The sequence below is a fragment of the Hoplias malabaricus genome, chromosome 5 (genome assembly GCF_029633855.1).
Source record: "Hoplias malabaricus isolate fHopMal1 chromosome 5, fHopMal1.hap1, whole genome shotgun sequence".
Lineage (NCBI taxonomy): Eukaryota > Metazoa > Chordata > Actinopteri > Characiformes > Erythrinidae > Hoplias > Hoplias malabaricus.
In genome coordinates this window covers 9,581,360-9,599,230 of record NC_089804.1, presented here as the reverse complement: position 1 = coordinate 9,599,230, position 17,871 = coordinate 9,581,360, and the positions used below count along the sequence as shown (strand labels likewise).

The following is a 17,871-nucleotide window of genomic DNA, read 5'->3' as shown; positions in this document are numbered from 1 at the left end:
GAGTCACGATTTGAAGTTCCTTATGGAACACTGGGATGCCATGTCATCGGGACCAGAGAGGACAGGATAACCCAAGTTGTTATCAACGCTCCGTTCAGAAGCCTGCATCACTGATGGTATGGGGTTACATGAGTGCTTGTGGCATGGGCAGCTTGCATGTCTGGAAAGGCACCATTAATGCAGAGAACCATGTTCAGGTTCTAGAACAACATATGCTCTCATCTAGACGTCATCTCTTTCAGGGAAGACCCTGCATTTTTCAACAAGATAATGCCAGACCACATTCTGCAGCAATCACAACATCATGGCTACGTAGGAGAAGGATCTGGGTACTGAAATGACCAGCCTGCAGTCCTGATCTTTCACCTATAGAGAACATTTGGCGAATCATATAGAGGAAGGTGCGATGAAGGCCCAAGACAATTGAACAGTTAGAGGCCTGTATTAGACATGAATGGGAGAGCATTCCTATTTCTAAACTTGAGAAACTGGTCTCCTCTGTCCCCAGACGTCTGAGTGTTGTAAGAAGGGAGGGGGGGATGCCACACAGTGGTAAAAAATGGCCTTGTCCCAACTTTTTGGGGATTTTTCACTTAAAATGATACATTCTCTCATTTTAAACCTTTGATCTGTGATTTGTGTTGTATTCTGGATAAAATATTAGATGTTATTGCCTCCACATTGCATTCAGTTTTTATTCACAATTTGTTTTGTGTCCCAAATTTTTTGGAATCTGGTTTGTATAATCTGTAAGAGTTGGGGTGCCTGCATACATTTAAACATATAACGTTAATGTGTATGTGATTTGACCGACCCTTGTTGTCCAGTGAGAAAATAAAGTTGCTCGTGCTAATCTACAGTATCCAAGCCTCGTGACGTCACGCGGGACCGTTGGTACAGTACTCTTCCGGTCGTGCTGATGTCACCGAGGGGGAGTGACGCCTCCATCCGGGAATGTGACACGCGCACTCGTTCTCCATCATGGCGGCGTCAGGTGAGAGTTTGCGGGGCTGGGGTGCGGGCCGGTGTGCGTTGACAGTGCGGAGCTGAGTGCGGTGCGGGTGCGGGTGCGCGAGGCGGTGGCGCACGGCGGGCGCAGGTTGTCCTCGCAAAGTCGCGGGGCGGTGACCAGCAGCGCGCGTCTGAGAGTTAGGGGGTTGTTCAGTTTAGGGCGCTGCGCAGTAGCGTTAGCAGTTAGCCTTCACTTTCACACCCAGACCCCACAGACAGAAACACGACACTACAGCGCCTTAAACCCGACCCGCGGAGGGTTCTGTCCGATTGGACGCGGTGGTGACAGGGCTTGATTCAGACCGAGGGGGTCTATTTATCCTCCGCCGTGAAGACGGACGCTCGCTCGAGCGGACTGAGGCTTTTGGCGCCTAGACCGAGGGGAGTGTTTCTGACAGGAGAGGGCTGCAGTTACGGGCTCGGACAGAAGTTCGACCAGAGATTCGGTGTTTTACGTGAATTGAACGTTTTAGGGAGGAGAATAAAATATGTAGCTGAGACTGTGTGCCATCTCCATTTAGACAATCAACAGAGCAGTTCATATAAACTTGGGCGTCTGAACTTTTGCACACGGCTGTAATGCTCTGTAATGTTTGTGTTGACGGGCGAAGTGACTGTCACAGTAGTGTTAAGTTGTTGTGTAAGTGAAAGGAGGGGTTCCCCGCACGTGCGCTATGTATTTGGTTGTTTGTGTGTGGGTGCGTGGGGATCATGTTTATTGGGCCGGTGGTGCCCGCTTGAGCTGTTGAACTCGGTACGTTTCCTGCACTAACACGCCCTTATGATGTTCATGACAGGTTCAGTAATGAGCTGATCAACAGCCGCCTCATTGCCTGGAGCTATTGCGTTGGGTCACGTGGGCTGGTAACAGGCAAATGTGCAGTGCACGGGCTGCAGACATGGACCTCTGTAGAGGTTTTCTCTCTAAACCAAACCTTAAACTTCTTGCAAGCCATGGACACGTTAGTCCATTGTTTAAAGAACACCGGGAGTGTCTTCATTTGACGCTGTCATTCTTGTTTTCAATGGTCTGATGTTTATCACAGTGACGTTTTTTCACACCTGTCGCATTGAGTTGTCTTCTCACAGCGAAAGACACCTGTGGAATTTTCATAGTTTAAATTTAAAATCAGACCATTTTCTTGATCGTTTTGAAATTCTTTTTTCTTTTAATCATTTGGCAGTTCTTGTTGATTCTTATTTTCTTTTAGCTTTTGCAAATTGAATATTATATTCATAATCACCAGAAAATGATTTAATAACAATGTTAACAGAAAAAAAATTGTGAAAAGTGGCCTATGACTTTTGCACAATGCTGTAGCTTTTGACCAACTGAGCACCTTTGTCCTGATATGGGCAGTGCAGAGTGGGACCACTGCTCAATTGCTCAATGACAGCTTTGGGAAGCAAAAGGATAACTGTTGAGAAACAGAGATAAAACACCACACACACACACACTACAAAGCCAGTGCAGATCTGTGTTGCATGCATAGGGTTAGGGTTATAAAACAAAGATGAATGAACCAGGGAAACCAAGCCAAGGACCAATAGGAGAACTGGTGGAGAACTTTACTATTGAATATTCTTCACTGTTGGATTGATGTGTGCAGTAAACTGACCAGTTTTGCTTTATAAAACATTCCACTGAACTCCATCATTAACCAGCTACAGTTATTAAGGGATGACAGAGGTGTTTAGTCATGTCATGTCATGGTTTTGCTTCTGAGGTTATGGCCTGTTACGAAACCCTGTCACTGTTGTTGTTAGGTGTTATGCTCTTTGATTAGGTTTGGCTTTGAGCTCTTGTCACCCTACAGTAAACACTGATTCAAAGGCCCAACAGTGGAATGTCCTGAGCTTGCAGATTGTAACAATGGGGTTGGGAAGGCCCCTAGGAACTGCAGAGGGGCACAACACATCCACGCTCCATGTGTTGTCATGAGACGGGGGCATAGCCTGGGATGTGGTTTGCTGTATTCCTCATTAGCATTCTGTCATCATTCCTGTATCAGATTAACTTGTCGTGAACGTAGTCTTTGTTTGATACATTTGTTTATTTACATATACAGCTCTGTTTGTGAATTACTTCAGAATCAGCTGAACAGCATGATTACAGTTACAGCATTTGAAGATACAGAGTTTGCATTGTTTTTTAATAGCTCTAGAGCTCTTTTTACTTTGGCCTGCCCACAGTTAACCACATTTTGGTCTCCTTCACTGCACCTTTTTATTATACAGTCAACTCCTCTGTTGACAGCTGACATGTACAAATGCCTGACTCACGTCATAAAGTGTAAAATTTAGGCCGAACTGGAGAGTGCTGTGGATTAGCAAGCCTATTAATTTCAGTGGCTGCTGGCCCACAGCACTAGTAGTGTAAGAGGTGGCATCTTGGCAGCTGAGCTTGGTGCCAGTAAGTTAATTTGAATCCACCATGTCGCAAGATCCACTCGGCTGAATGCAGTAATGACGTGAACACGAGTCCCAGAGCAGAGCAGCAAAGCTATTATTATTCCTGCTTCTTTGAGTATAGAAAGTGCATAATTCCTGAAAAACATACACTGTGATATAAAGAGAATTGTAAAGCTGTGTTGTTCACTTTGATGACACTTTTTGTGCGCCACACAGGCAGCAGTAATGTGTGTGTGGTTATTAATGATAGCAATACCTGCCTTTTGAGAATGTGGATTTGTCTCTTGTCAGGTAAGAAGAAGAGCAAGAAGGGGAAGACCCTAACCCTGACTGACTTCTTAGCCGAGGACAGCGGAGGGAGTGCTCATTTGAGTTACCCAGCCCCAAAGCCCACCAGCTGGGCAGACGAAACAGATGACTTGGAAGGAGATGGTAAGATCCCTAATTGGAACTAGACAGCTGTTATTGTGTTTAAACTTATTGTGAGACAGTTATCATTATTTATTTTTGTGGTGTTTTATAGTGTAGATGGCACTACCCCTTGATTTAAGTTAAGAGCTATTGAGAAAGAATAAGGCTTTAATTTTCAACATACCTCCTTTCTTGCCAACAGTTACCACCTCTTGGCATACAGAGGATGATGGTTATCGTGCTCCCCCCATTGATAGGTCTATTCTGCCAACGGCACCTCGTGCCGCCCGCGAGCCCAACGTTGACCGCTCCCGTCTTCCCCGCAGCCCCCCTTATACGGCCTTTCTGGGCAACCTTCCTTATGAAGTTACTGAGGAATCAATCAAAGACTTTTTCCGTGGACTGAACGTAAGTTTTTCACTGCTTTTTTTGAAAGTACTCAGCATCCTTGTAGTTACAGATATGGTCCTCTATTATGCACATTTTCATTGGCTTGTCGGTATTTAGAATTTTTTATCCAGTCTGTGTACAAAATACTGTAGCTCAGGTAGTTGAATCTGAAACGGATTAAAATGAACTACAGTTCTACTTTCTGTAGGTTTTAATCACCCAGCTTCTTTAAGTGCATCTTAACATGCTGGGCCCCGTTTCCCGAAAACATCTTAGTTCCTGTCCATATAGAGCCAGAAATGTTTAAAAACACAAAAATGTCCTTTTGGGTCAATGATAATGGAGGATTTCAAAAATGCTTTCCAAAACATAGCATGTCGTTTTCGTATTGGTCTGAATGGAAATATTTTTTAAAACAATATATATATTATATAAGTATAATCTGTGTTAAAAAAAAAATATCTGTGTGGTGTTCAGTGTGATGCTCACTCTACCGCTTAAGAATCTTCTTTATTCTAAGATGCCTCTAACCAAGTCCTGATTGGTAGCATAAATTAGTTTTTTGTTCTTGCTCATTGTGGGAAAGTTGTCAGACAGCTAAACATTAAACTGTCTGTGTCAAACACATCACATTTTAGGCACACTGTAGTGGTTCTTCATCTGTACAATGTTACAGCAACACTGAAAGCAATTTATATGGAGAGGTTTTTTATTACTTTTATTGAGCTTACCGCCAGTATTGTAAAAACTGTTTGCATTTGAATTTTCTAGAACTTCATGGAACTGGAATGTAGCACACTTACTCTTCAGCAGACTAAACATTTTTCCCAGCAGATTGCCATAGGATATCACAGCATTTTATACAACATAGTTAGTGTTTCACACCAATGACACAGTGTGTACTTAACACTTCATAACACTTCACCTTGATTCAGGGTCTCTGTGATCCTGAGACTACATGACATTATTGATCGCGAGGCATGGCCACTCTCTAATGTCAGTCCATCACAGAGCATCAGACGCTCACCCAGTTACACTCATACACCTGTCTACAGTGTCAGATAGTCAACTGACATATCCACATGTGTTTGGGAATTGTTGCAGAAGCCAGAGTACCTGGAGGAAACCCATGCTGCCATGGGAAGAAAAAAACACACTGTTATCAGTTCTGATGCTTCTTATTTACAACACATCTGTACATATTTTGAGCAGAGTGTAGAATGTCTTCTGTAAACGAGGCCGGTTTTAATTGGTTTGTTTCTAGAGCTTCCTATTTCTAACCCCAGAGTACTGATTTGTTGCAGCCTTTAAGCTGAGCTGAGGTGGATATAATGTTACTAACACATTCAACTGTGTAAAGTTAATACACAATAACTAACCTATGATCCTACACTGTATTTGCTGATTGATAACGTCTTACGAAGTCTTGAATTATCAAAGTACAAAATACTGGCAGAGCCAGATTTTTAAATGCCTTTTATGTGTTTCTTTAGATCAGTGCAGTCCGCCTCCCACGAGAGCCCAATAACCCAGAGCGACTGAAAGGCTTTGGGTATGCAGAGTTCGATGATGTTGACTCTCTGTTGCGTGCACTCAATCTCAACGAGGAGGTGAGGCTTTTACTACTTTTTATTTGATCCTAATTATATTTCCTCTCTCTTTCAAATAAAGCTTTTCTAAAACCAATTTTAGAAATCTCTATATTTGTCACTTTCATTTATTAACATTTGTAGCCACTAGATGGAGTTTTTCTTTGTTCTTTTTGTGATATATTCATGGGTGCAAATTCAAAACGAATTCATTGTCTCATTGTCTGTAAGCGCTTATCCAGTTCAGGGTCGTGGTGGGTCTGAAGCCTACCCGGAATCACTGGGCGCAAGGCAGGAACACACCCTGGAGGGGGCGCCAGTCCTTCACAGGGCGACACACACGCACACATTCACTTGCACACTATGAACACTTTTGAGTCACCAATCCACCTACCAACATGCGTTTTGGGACTGTGGGAGGAAACCGGAGCACCCGGAGGAAACCCACGTGGACACAGAGAGAACACACCAAACTCCTCACAGAGAGTTACCCAGAGCGGGACTTAAACCCACAACCTCCAGGTCCATGGAACACTACCATCGTGCCTCCCCAACTCTTATTCAGGTTTTATTAATTTTCTAATTAATGCTTGATTTTGTTTTACATAGAGCCTAGGGAATCGCAGAATTCGTGTGGACATTGCAGATCAGTCTAATGAGAAAGGTATTACAGTATATTACATATCTGAAATATATCAATTGTGAGTTCTTTTTCATATTTATACCATTGTGTCTCCCCTGTGGAGTGTCTTGTAAATATTAATATAACCTAATAAAACAGACCCTTGTTTAACTGTTATCTGTTGCTTCCCTGATAGAGAGAGATGACCGCTCCATGTCTGGAAGAGACCGTAACCGTGGTGGTGATATGGGGCCGGACAAGACAGACACGGATTGGCGGGCAAGGCCGAGTGCTGATTCAGATGAAGGACCACGTCGTGATGATTCCTATGGAGAACGTAATTTTTTTTAAAATATCTTATATTTATCTTATATGCATCTTATAAAAGTGAGTTTGTAATTAGGTCACTTGTGCAGCACACTTTTTTTGTTTAAGAAACTTTAAAAAACACAAACAAACAAAAAAAACACTGTGTACTTAAATTTTGATGAATGAGCGATGATGTTCTGACTTGGTTTCAGGATCCCGAGACCGCTATGAGTCAGATCGGTACCGTGATGGTCCACGCCGAGATGATCGTCATGACGGTGGCAGAGACAGATACCGGGAAGGCTATGCTGACAGAGACCGCAGAGACTATGACAGAGGTAAACCAGCCACAAATTAATTGAAGCACCAGGAAAAAAAAGTTTACTTTGGTTTCATCAAACTGAAGAATGTGGACCACAGGGCTCAGGGTTCTCTTGTGTATTAAAGGTGCACTATTCAAGATTTTACACATTTATATAGCAGCATATGGCTCATTTTAATGTAAATGTCAGCTCTATTTTGCTGTTCTCAAGACCATGTGTTCACACTTGGGACAGGCAGTAGTCCCACCCTCTGGAAACTTGGGCCCTCATCAATAACACCAACACCACCCACAACTTTCGCAAAGCAAGATGGCAGAATTTGCTCGCATACATTCAGGACAAACAATCCTCCAAATATTCCTCCACATCTTCATCAAAACAGCCTCTAGCAGTGAGTGAGACGAGCCTGTAGTTAGTTTATTCACTTATTACTCTTATTCACAAGTTCGCTGCTGCTCATCTCGCCATGGCTCGTTCAGTCATGCTTTTTTCTCACGCTCCAAACTTGTGTAGGTGCCTGGTTTTTCCTACCCTCCTGGCTGGGAGACAATGTCTGAGTTTATCACCTACGCACCTGTGAACTGTTTTCAACGTATCTCTGTTTCCCTTTACACCACGAGAGAATGACAAACACTGTGCGTCCAAACACTGAGTTCGCTGAGCACATTAACGATTCCTGTTCTTCCTGGACATTGATATTGTACCCTTTCTTTTGGTGTTTGTGGACATCTGGAGAGGCGCTTTGGGTGATGGTAAAGAAGTGCTGGGCGATAAAACATTATCGATTTTTATGATTAATTTTTGGTCGATAATGATGATAAGCTTTGGGTAACAGCTCAATAAGCCTTCATTTCTATTCCCAGTTAGCGCAGCCAGCTACACACTATCAGGAATGTGTACTCATGCTATTACGGTAAATGAACATAGGAGACAGCATGAGAACGTAAACAAGACTATAATGCGTTTAATTCAAGTGCTTGTGTGTATGTATTAAATATATATATTAAATGTTATAGTCTCCTGTTCCCTCTGTTTGGGGTGTATTTTGACTGGCAACCACCTGTCAGAACACAATCGTGCATCCCTCATGTGCAGGGAGAACGTGAAAGCAGTTTGCCGCACACTCTTGACAAGGTGGGTTTTTCTTAGCTCAAAGTGTATTTTCCTCCTAGGAACTGTTTTCCCGTTTGCGAGAGCACTGTTTGTTGCCTTGCGTGATTTTACCTCACGATAATTAATTTAATCCACTTACGAATTTTGAGTTGAATCAGGCGCCATAGATCAGGCTGCTTCTCTTAAATAAGCATGGCCAATAAATAAACACTCCCAACTGTTCCCGTCTTACACTCAATGATTCGGGTAGGCTCTGGACCCACTGCAACTCTGATCTGATTAAATAGTTACATTCCGTGAATGAATGAAGGGGGGAAACTGAAAACTTTCTAGCTTTGTCACAGTTTGACAAAATATTAATATTGTGATGAATATCGAGATCAATCAATATAGAAAAAGTTATCGTGGTAACAGTTTATGCCTTATCGCCCAGCTCTATGGTAAAGCACTGAGTAAATATGATTTTTGTGTTATTATAATGCTCCATGTCTGTTTTCATGAGTGACTGGCATGATAACTTCAGCTGTTAGGGATATTATGAATTAACTGTGATTGTTATAAGCTCGGTTGAAGAGACTTTTTAGCTTTTGCTCTCAGGTGGGAGAAGGTGAAGCTGAAGGGAAGGGCATTGCTGAATAACTGTCTGTGTTTGGCTCTGAGACGTTAGTGTGACCTCGGGCGGCTAGTGCACCTTTAACATAAATTTTTGTATTAAGATTTGTATGCTTAATAAGGTGGCTTTTTAAATCAGTGAAACAAAATTAACATGTGAAGAGAGTTATTGAGTTTGTGTTTTACTGCACTGTTTATGAATGCAATTTTTTTTTTTTTTTTCCTTTTCTTTTCCCTCTACCAGGCTATGAGCCTCGCAGTGGTGGACGCCGGGCATTTGGCAGTGGCTTTCGCAGAGACCACGACGACCGGCGGGATGAATGTCGGGGCAGTGGAGATCGCTATGGTGACCGCTACGGAGATCGCTATGGTGATCGCGAGGAGCGATATGACAGATGGGAAGAGAGGCGTGAGGAGAGAGGTGAGCATGTTTTAGGCACACCAGTCACACGTTCACCTGAGAGTGATTTTGGTCTTCGATTATGTTTTGTTATGCAACGGGGAATATTTTTTAAAGCCAATTGCAATAAACAATTTATAAAGTATATTAAAATAAGGTGCTGCTACTTGTTTAGATCACAATCAGCAGCACTGTGTAAAGCACTAGAAAAGAAAGTAGTATAGCCTTGCGTCTGTTAGTAAAATAGGTAAATTAGCCACTGTTTACTGGAACAGATTCTGTCAACACCTGCTATAACAGCAGCTCTTTCAGTAATTAACTGTATAACACCAATAAACAAATGTTAGTTACATTAAGACTTGACCCAGAATCTCTGCAGTTCTGCAAACTCAGAACTTAATGAAAGTTGTTTTTAATGCGACAACTGATTGCTTCTTTAATGATACATTCACTTAAGATAAACTGATCAGCCATAACATTTAAACCACCTGCCTAATACTGGCACTTGTGCCACCAAAACCATTTCTACCCAACAAGTCATGGTCTCCAAAAAGCTCTAAAGGTGTCCTGTGCTGTGCTGTTCAGGAATTAAGGATTACCAGCAGATCCTTTATGTCCTTATTTGCAAAGTATGGCCTCCATTTATCAGACGTTTGTCCTTTCCTCAAACTATGCAGAATATCAGAGCACGTTTTCCTTCTGACAGACACCATTGGCTTTTGGGAATGCCACTGCCATGAAGAGGTCTGTGTGAATGTTTACGTAGGTCTTAGGTGTAAAATGAACCTCTACATGAATGCCAGGACCCACTGTTTTTCAGCAGAACTGTGCCCAGAGCAGTGTGCCTTCTTCCCATAGTGCATACTGGTGCCATCTTTTGCCCAGGAAAGCTGTGCTCACCTACAAACCCATCCATATTATGTAAAGAAAATGTGATACCTCAGATCAATCAGACACTCGGATTGGTCTGTAGCTATACAGACCCAAATACAGCGAATTACAATAAAATGTGTTCTGGCCACTAGTAATGTTTTTCAGCAGTTTGTTTTACAATAGCTCTTCTGTGGGATCAGAACAGATGGGCTAGCTTTCACTCCCCACATGCATCATTGAGCCTTGAGCGCCCATGAACCTGCCACTGGTTCACTGCTTGTCCTTACATGGACTGCTTTTGCTAGAGAGTAACCATGGCACACAAGCCCTGCTGAGTGGCCCTTGTCAGAGTCACTCATATCCTTATTCGTGCCCATTGTTCCTGCTTCCAACATTCAGTGATGTTGAATGATGCTTGCTGCATAATATGTTCCACCCCTTAGTGCCATTCTAAGGACGTAATGATATTCATTTCACCTGTCTGTTATGGCTGACCAGTGTGCATTTTTTTTAAAAATTGTTGGTTTTCCTTCTAATATTTATGACATTTTTGCTATAGATCTTGTTCAGATTGAATTGAAGTATGTTTACTAGCGATTGGCACAAAAAAAATTCATGGGCATTTAAATGGATTGCAAATTACTTGGGGGCTTTGGAAAGAGCTTTGATAAGTCTGCGACTGATGTTGTGCATGTTCAGGGCCTGTTCAGAGGCCCAAGCTGAACCTGAAGCCACGCAGTGTTCCCAAGGAGGAGGACCAGAGCAGCCCCACCTCTACAGCATCCAGCCGATCAGCTTCCATTTTTGGAGGTGCCAAACCAGTGGACACAGCATCTAAGGAAAGGGAGGTAGAGGAAAGACTAAAGAAAGAACAAGAGAGACTGCAGCGACAGCTGGAGGAGGACAAGGGGAGGGGACTTGAACGCAAGCCCAGAGAAAGGTAGGTGACGCACACACACACCTGAAACAGACTAATTCCAATGGTCTTTTTACTTAGCTTGTTGTAGTTGTATGCATTAGTTCCTAAACTTTGCACCTTGCATCTCTGGTAAACATGATCCACTTTTGATAAACTTCACTCACTTTTAAATGCCATGAATGGGATCTCATTATTTTAATTTGTTTGCATCATAATTATATATACTGTTACTATGGTAATGCTACATGAATTGTTTTTTGGGAGAATAGTGAGACCAGTGCATACAACGTGAGTAAATAAACACAGAAGTCTAAGGTTGAGTTAATGGTGTCTTTTGCACACGTCTTTTATATGTTTAAGGGAGACGGAGCTTAATATTTCTAATCATCTTCCTTAATTAAAACAAGCACAGAAATTTACAAATTGTACCTTCTACTGTAAACTAGGGTCATAGTCAGTGTGGAAAAAAAAAAAAAAAAAAAAAGTGAGTAAAATTTTATTAATTTTTTTTTAAAGGGGGGTAATATTTTTTTTGTGAGTGGGGGGTAAATTATTTATTTATTTATTTTTTCATCTTTTTCTTTTCATATTATTATCAACTGATCTATTAAATAAATTGTCTCTTTTGTTAATAATGTAATGTAGTACATGAAATAGGAGATATAATAGAAATTAGGTTTGATTTGTCCTGTTTCTTCTCACCTTTTCTGACACTAAGACATCCCAGCTGGAGAAGTGAGGATCAACCAACAGAGCGCTCACAAAGTGAGTCGTCACAAACCGGACAAACCACAAGCAGAAGTAAGTAGCATTAATCTACAATATCTTTAATGCTCTCCCACATGAAAGATGAATACAGGCTTGAATGATTTAAAGTTTGGGATTACCTCAAAGTTGATCATTGTAAAGAAGATTTAAGCTATAACTGTTTAAAAACATATGTTGAACTTTGATATATTTAACAAAGAGAAAGAACTATCAAACCACAGCAATTCCAAGTACAAAATCACACTGTACATTAGTGAGGTGCAGTCTTCACTGAATATTGTTAATTTTAAAGTGTTAGACCAGGTTTGATTAAGTTTTAATGAATGTGTCAGTCATTTTGTTGATTCTCCAAAGATGGTAAAATCCTGATACAGAGAGACAGAGCTATTCTAGACTTTCCTGGGGCCCTAAGCACAATTTTGATAAGAGGCACTGGGAATTAACTATGTAATTTTTTTAATGTGGAATTGAACAGTAAGGAAATTTAACTGGTGTTTTTGGGGAAGTTTAAACAAGTACTAGACGTTATAAAAACAAAAGTGTATGTTCACTTTTCACTTTTCTGCTTCAAAGTTTGGTTCATGACACTGGCACTGCAGCTGCGCATCTTTCCGTAGACTAATTTATTAACAATACAACCTCGAGAAGAACAATCACAGGTTTATCTCACAGATGGTCCCACAGCTCAGACTCTTGGAGTCTTCTTTTTTTTTGTTTTTTTTTTTTTTTTCCTCCTCTTTTCATATACTGAAGCATAGTTTCGTTTCATCTGCTTATGATACACTAACTCTCCCCAACTTGACGTGAGGGGGCCTTCATTAATTTGCAGGGCCCTATACAGTGTGTGTAGTGAGAGTATATGGCGGAGAAGTTTGCAGAGAAGTTTCATGTTGTGCCTGTGGCAGGTTCCCGTCGTCGAGAAAGTGAACGCTCTGTGGAAAACGAGGTTTTCAGTGGTCGTGAGGATGAGCCACCTTCCCCAGTGAGCCACAATGCCCCTTCGAAAAACGAGGGCCTTCCTTTGAAGGTGGTTCCAGCCCCGCCCCCTAAAGAAAATGCCTGGGCGAAGAGGAGTGCTCTGAGCACAAGTTCCAGCGAGAATGAGGTCAAACCCAGCGTCTCCCCCAGCAGCAGTGCTCCACCCAAAAGGTCAGTGTCTTCCTAGTGGCACTGTTTATTGCTCTTAACCAAAAGCTCTGAAATATTCATCTGACACTCGGAATATCTCTCAATGCAGTCCTTTTTGATTTCAGCTCTACAAGCTCAATGGATGACAGAGTTCCTCAGAGGGGTAAAGGTAAGATCCAAAGGCTTAAGAATATTTCAGGCCTTATTGGCCAAAAGCAACCTCATCCAGATTTTTGCTTTTTGCAAATAAGATATGCACAAACTTTTACACACATCTTTAAGAGCTCAAAAAAGCAGCCAGATTCTGAATATGCTGCAGTTCTGTCTTAAGCTTGTAAAGAACCATTTTTTTTTTTGTAGTCGGCAGCTCTATCTTCTACCAAACAGAACATAGAACCTAAAAATGGGCAGTTTAGTGTCTTGGCTGTCTGTTATCCCCACTGCTCAGCCCCCCATAACTACATAGCCATCCATAGCCCCCTCTGCTGAACGTCAGGGTCTCCTTACAGATGAGAACAAGGCGGATGGTGTACGTCGGGACAGGGGCCCCTCGCGGGGCCGCGGTGGGGCCTCAGGTCCTGGAACAGGGAGAGGCCGTGGGGACGCAGCCAGCCGAGATCGGCGGAAGGAAGCAGACAGGTTAGCCTCTCTGTGGCACCCTTGTGGGTAAAGAAAAATAAATAAATGAGTTCCTCTATTAGCCTGCACCAATTTGAGACTATCTTCTTGGTGATTTTCCTTCCCTGCTTTTTTTTCAGCTTTATCCTTTAATATGTTTGCTGTTTATAAAAAAAAGACACGAGGGACATTTTTGACTTGTGTCTTCTAGAGTCTTAAATCTGGTTATTGACTGGAAAAATTAAGTCTTTATTCTTGTGTAGTTTTAGATACAACTACCTTTTGGTTGCTCCATGATATGCTCAAAGTTCATCTGGCTTCAGGAACTGAAGAAATGATAATTAGGAGAATTAGAGAATTTCCTATGTAGTTTTAGCTAGTAAACCAAGTGTGGCTATACATGGATAGCAGAGTCTGTCCCTCACTCTGTTGTGCGTTGCTTGTAGAAATGACGTCAGGAGAGAGCGAGATCTCAGACCAGCACCAGAGCCAAAGAAATATGAGGAATCTCCCAGTCCTGTGAGTGACAGAGCTAATGCTCTCTGGGTGTGACCCCCTCCAAACCCCAAGCCTGTTTTCTCACATCTTTACTGCTGGGTGTGCCCCTGTCTTTGTCCAAATATTCTGAAATGGGTAACCTGTGTGATATATCTGTAATTTTCATACATTATTCCGTAGATAAAGACAGTAGTACACAGTTTATCCAAAAACAAAGTGAGGTGCATTGGTAAAGTTTTGAAATTCATTACATTAAAGCAGGAAAAGTTGGGATTCATACATTATTTGGGGTTGTCTATATTTTGATGAACTGCATTTATTTGCATTTGATATGGTCCCAGGTTTTTTATGATTAAAGTTTTTAGATTTAGGTTTTTGCGCTTGGGAAAATGATATAGAATATCATCGAAAAAATATTTTACAATCCGTTTGAGAATATTTGGACTGTCAAACCCCTTTTGTGGGTGTGTCTGTTGCTGCCCCTTATCAAGTGCCATCTGATCTCATAAAAATCAGCAGGAAAGGAGTGGAGTGTCCCAAATGCATCTGTTCAGGTCACTGTTTAAAATGTAAAAGGCCAACAGTTATTAACTAAAATTTGTCATTCATATCATGACAGATTACCGAAGATCTAGGTCAAATGAGTGACTGACTTTTGTTTCACAAGAGTGGTGAAGTTGGACACTAGAGGTCACTCTCTTTCTCTAATGTCTGCTTGAGCCTGTGCTAGGAGAAAGGGAAAGGTACATGCTGCCTTTGCCCTGACTGATGTAATGCTGTTTGCAAGGATTGAAAATAGCAAATGACTCATAGGTGAAAAACAAAGTACACTGAAAATGTTTGAGAATTTAAATTGTTGCCATTGATCACAATTGGCTGCGTCCCCATAGGAATGAAGGATGGTACGGGTTACTCTGTTTTTCTGTAAATAATGTAGCAATGGTCATCTATAAGGTCAGCATGAACATGATTATCTGTACCACTCTGGACCTGAATAAGAAGACAATTCGACAATGATTTATCAAAGATGGATTTTAACGGAAAGCCAAATCCACACTCTGCTGCCTTTTTGTCATCTTCTTTGTGTTTTCTTTAAACCACTGGCAAATTGTTTGGTGTTTTCTTCTCCTGCTTTTCATTTTTGAAACGAAGTATCATGTTGTTTACTCATAACTTCCTTTTAATTTACTAATGGTCGTTTGAGATTATATGCCATTCAATGTTGTATCTGATGATGACCCGAATTGTCTACAGCCTTAACAGCATTTTCATAGTAGTTCTATCTTCTCTGAAATGTAGTCAAGTACAATGTGGGGATTTGTTGTTATTATCATTAATTAATTATTATAACTAGTAGTAGCAGGAGTAGTAAACATGATATATGTATAGAGTTTTCAAGCACCCAAAGTGCATTACAGTGCACTAACCAGACCTATATAGTGTGGAAACTTATTTTTTATATGGTGTCCCTTGCCTAACTGATTATATTGTTTGTTTTAATCCACTAGACCATCTCAGGCTCTGATGCACAACACATTCATAATGACTAGTCACTGCTAAAGCAATACTATTGTATTATTAATAGCAGTAGATTATATACATTAGGCTTTATTACGTAGGCTATCTGCCCGTGTCTGTGAGGAGTTTGGTTTGTGCTCCCTGTGTCTGCATGGGTTTCCTCCAGGTGCTTCGGTTTCCGCCCCAAGTCCAAAAACACACGTTGGTAGGTGGATTGGTGACCCGAATGTGTGAGTGTGTGGTGCCCTGTGAAGGAATGGTGTTCCCGCATTGCACCCAATAATATGTAGGCTCCACACCCATCGTGACCCTGAACTGGAAAAGCTGTTAGACAGTGTATGAATGAATAAGTAGGTTAGAAAAAATAAGTGTTATAACTCACTATTATTAATAGGCTTATAATAATATATAAGTAGGTCTTTACTACTTGAAGAACTAACATTTATTTAATTGAGCTCTATTAATTTAGTGAAAGGTACCCATTTTCAGCCTTGATTTTCATCTGTATTATCGTTGTCATTATTATGTTTTCTCTCTGTTGACAGACATTCAGCTCAGCCAGTAAATATGCAGCCTTGCTAATGGATGGTGACCAGGGAGATGATGCAGAGGAGTGTGGAGAGTAAGAAGCATATGGACTGAAGTGAAGACAGTCAAAAATAAATCATGATTTATTTCTCCAGCTTTTTTAAATGCAGCACTGAAGGACCCAGCTTGGCCCCCTAAAAGCAACCCCCTCCCCCCTTAGAGCCACCTTCTTCAGGACTGAACAGAAGCTAGTGGGAAAGTTCCTTTTTAAAGAAAGAGGGCATATGGGAAGCTGGATAATATTATGGTAACTAATAAATAAGTGGGGTTAAAAAAAAAAGGCATAATCTGATCCCATTGTTACACCTGCTCCAGCATAAACAGCACCCATTGTGCATTTTTAGATCTAGCTTGTTAAGGTGGAGAGTGCCACAAGGTAGGTTCATTCCAAAGGTTGGTGTCTAGTTGCTTTTCAAGGTTTTTGCTTTTTTGCCTTGATAGGGTTCTGTCAGAAACGGCCTTGCTGAAAGCTGTGATCCGAGAGGGATCCGTGCCTGCATGATCTGTTCAGTAGCAGTTTATCCCACAAGCCTGATACCATGTCTTAAACCTGAGCGTGTTATTCTTATTATTATCTGGGGTTTTTTTAATCAGGGGTGGCCTTCTAAATGGGTGCCAGAAAGCAAGCCTTTCTAATTCATATACATCAGTTTAACATCTGCCACTGGTACCTTGCTTTTTTTTTTTTAGTGACACCCAGTATGACAAGAAATATTTCATCTCGCAGAAACATTCTTATGGACAGTTTATCAAGCTACCTCTGTGGCCTGATGTGCCATCAGAACAAATGTTTTGTATCATATGCTTCACATTAATACAGGAGAGATTAACAACTTCAGTCCTGTAACAAAAATGTGGGCCCTTTTGGTGAGTATACTTTAAAAAATTGGTTATAGGAATTGCTTTCTAGATCACCCAATGCCGTTTGTGTGCAATCTGAATAAAAAGCTAAATAACACGATTTGTTAGTTCTACAGTACGTTGGGTCAGTGTTTTAAAGGTTTCAGTTTTATTGCCCATGAATGCAAATGTTTTGGGAAGAATAGTAGAAATTTGTAGGGTGTGTTTATATGGATTTGTCAGATATTCATCAAAAAGGTAATTTACCATTGTTTACACCAGAACCTTTACAATCCAACCTGGTCATTTCAGCACATATTCACATCTATATTTGATATATTACAATGGGCTGAAAATCAGTGTTAAGTTTATAATTGTTGAGGAAATATTTTGAAGATTTAGATAATATCAGTGCAAGAAGATATGCAGTAAAAAAATAACTCTTTCTAAAACGATTGCGAGGGAGAGCAAGTCCAGTCTACAGTGTGGGCCTATGTGAAAGTTGCCCCTCATGAGCAGAATGAAAGACAGAATTATGTAGCACTGTGTTACTGTGAACTTTGTTGGTAACACTCATGTTGTCATTAAGTCTGATGAAGACTAAAGATTAAGACTGAGTGAATGTGTGACAGAAAACAAAAGAAAATGTCAAAATTCGGATGAAGAGGACGTCGCTGTGCACCTCAGAGACCAGACCTTGACATCAATGAATGTTTTGGGGTTGACTTGAGTTTCGAGTAAAAGATAATGCAATGTGATTTTTTTGAGAAACAGAAGCAAGACTCCCCAAAAATGCAAAGTGTAATAAAGGCAACAGGTTAATTCACTAAATACTCATCATCTGATAGTGTGTTGTTGAGTTTTATGATGTTCTTTTAAATACATATTTCTTCTTTTTTTTCTCCCTTGGGGTTAAAACATGATAAAAC

The 17,871-nt window shown here is 41.0% G+C and overlaps 1 protein-coding gene across 3 annotated transcripts; it reads left to right on the top strand.

The window, feature by feature from the left end:
* The first annotated feature begins 861 nt into the window (after positions 1-861).
* eif4ba (eukaryotic translation initiation factor 4Ba) lies at positions 862-17,714 on the top strand. Of its 3 annotated transcripts, XM_066672456.1 has the most exons (15): positions 862-994; positions 3,715-3,855; positions 4,037-4,242; positions 5,718-5,834; positions 6,423-6,477; positions 6,632-6,772; positions 6,957-7,082; positions 9,037-9,213; positions 10,765-11,005; positions 11,703-11,785; positions 12,658-12,901; positions 13,006-13,049; positions 13,390-13,519; positions 13,945-14,017; positions 16,060-17,714. In XM_066672456.1, the coding sequence occupies exons 1-15, from the start codon at positions 982-984 to the stop codon at positions 16,138-16,140; spliced, it is 1,872 nt and encodes a 623-aa protein (XP_066528553.1). In that variant the 5' UTR covers positions 862-981; the 3' UTR covers positions 16,141-17,714. The 3 variants fall into 3 exon arrangements, with proteins under 3 accessions (XP_066528553.1, XP_066528554.1, XP_066528555.1); XM_066672457.1 differs by lacking the exon at positions 13,390-13,519; XM_066672458.1 differs by lacking the exons at positions 13,390-13,519; positions 13,945-14,017 and having other exon boundaries at positions 16,060-17,713.
* Positions 17,715-17,871: the final 157 nt, after the last annotated feature.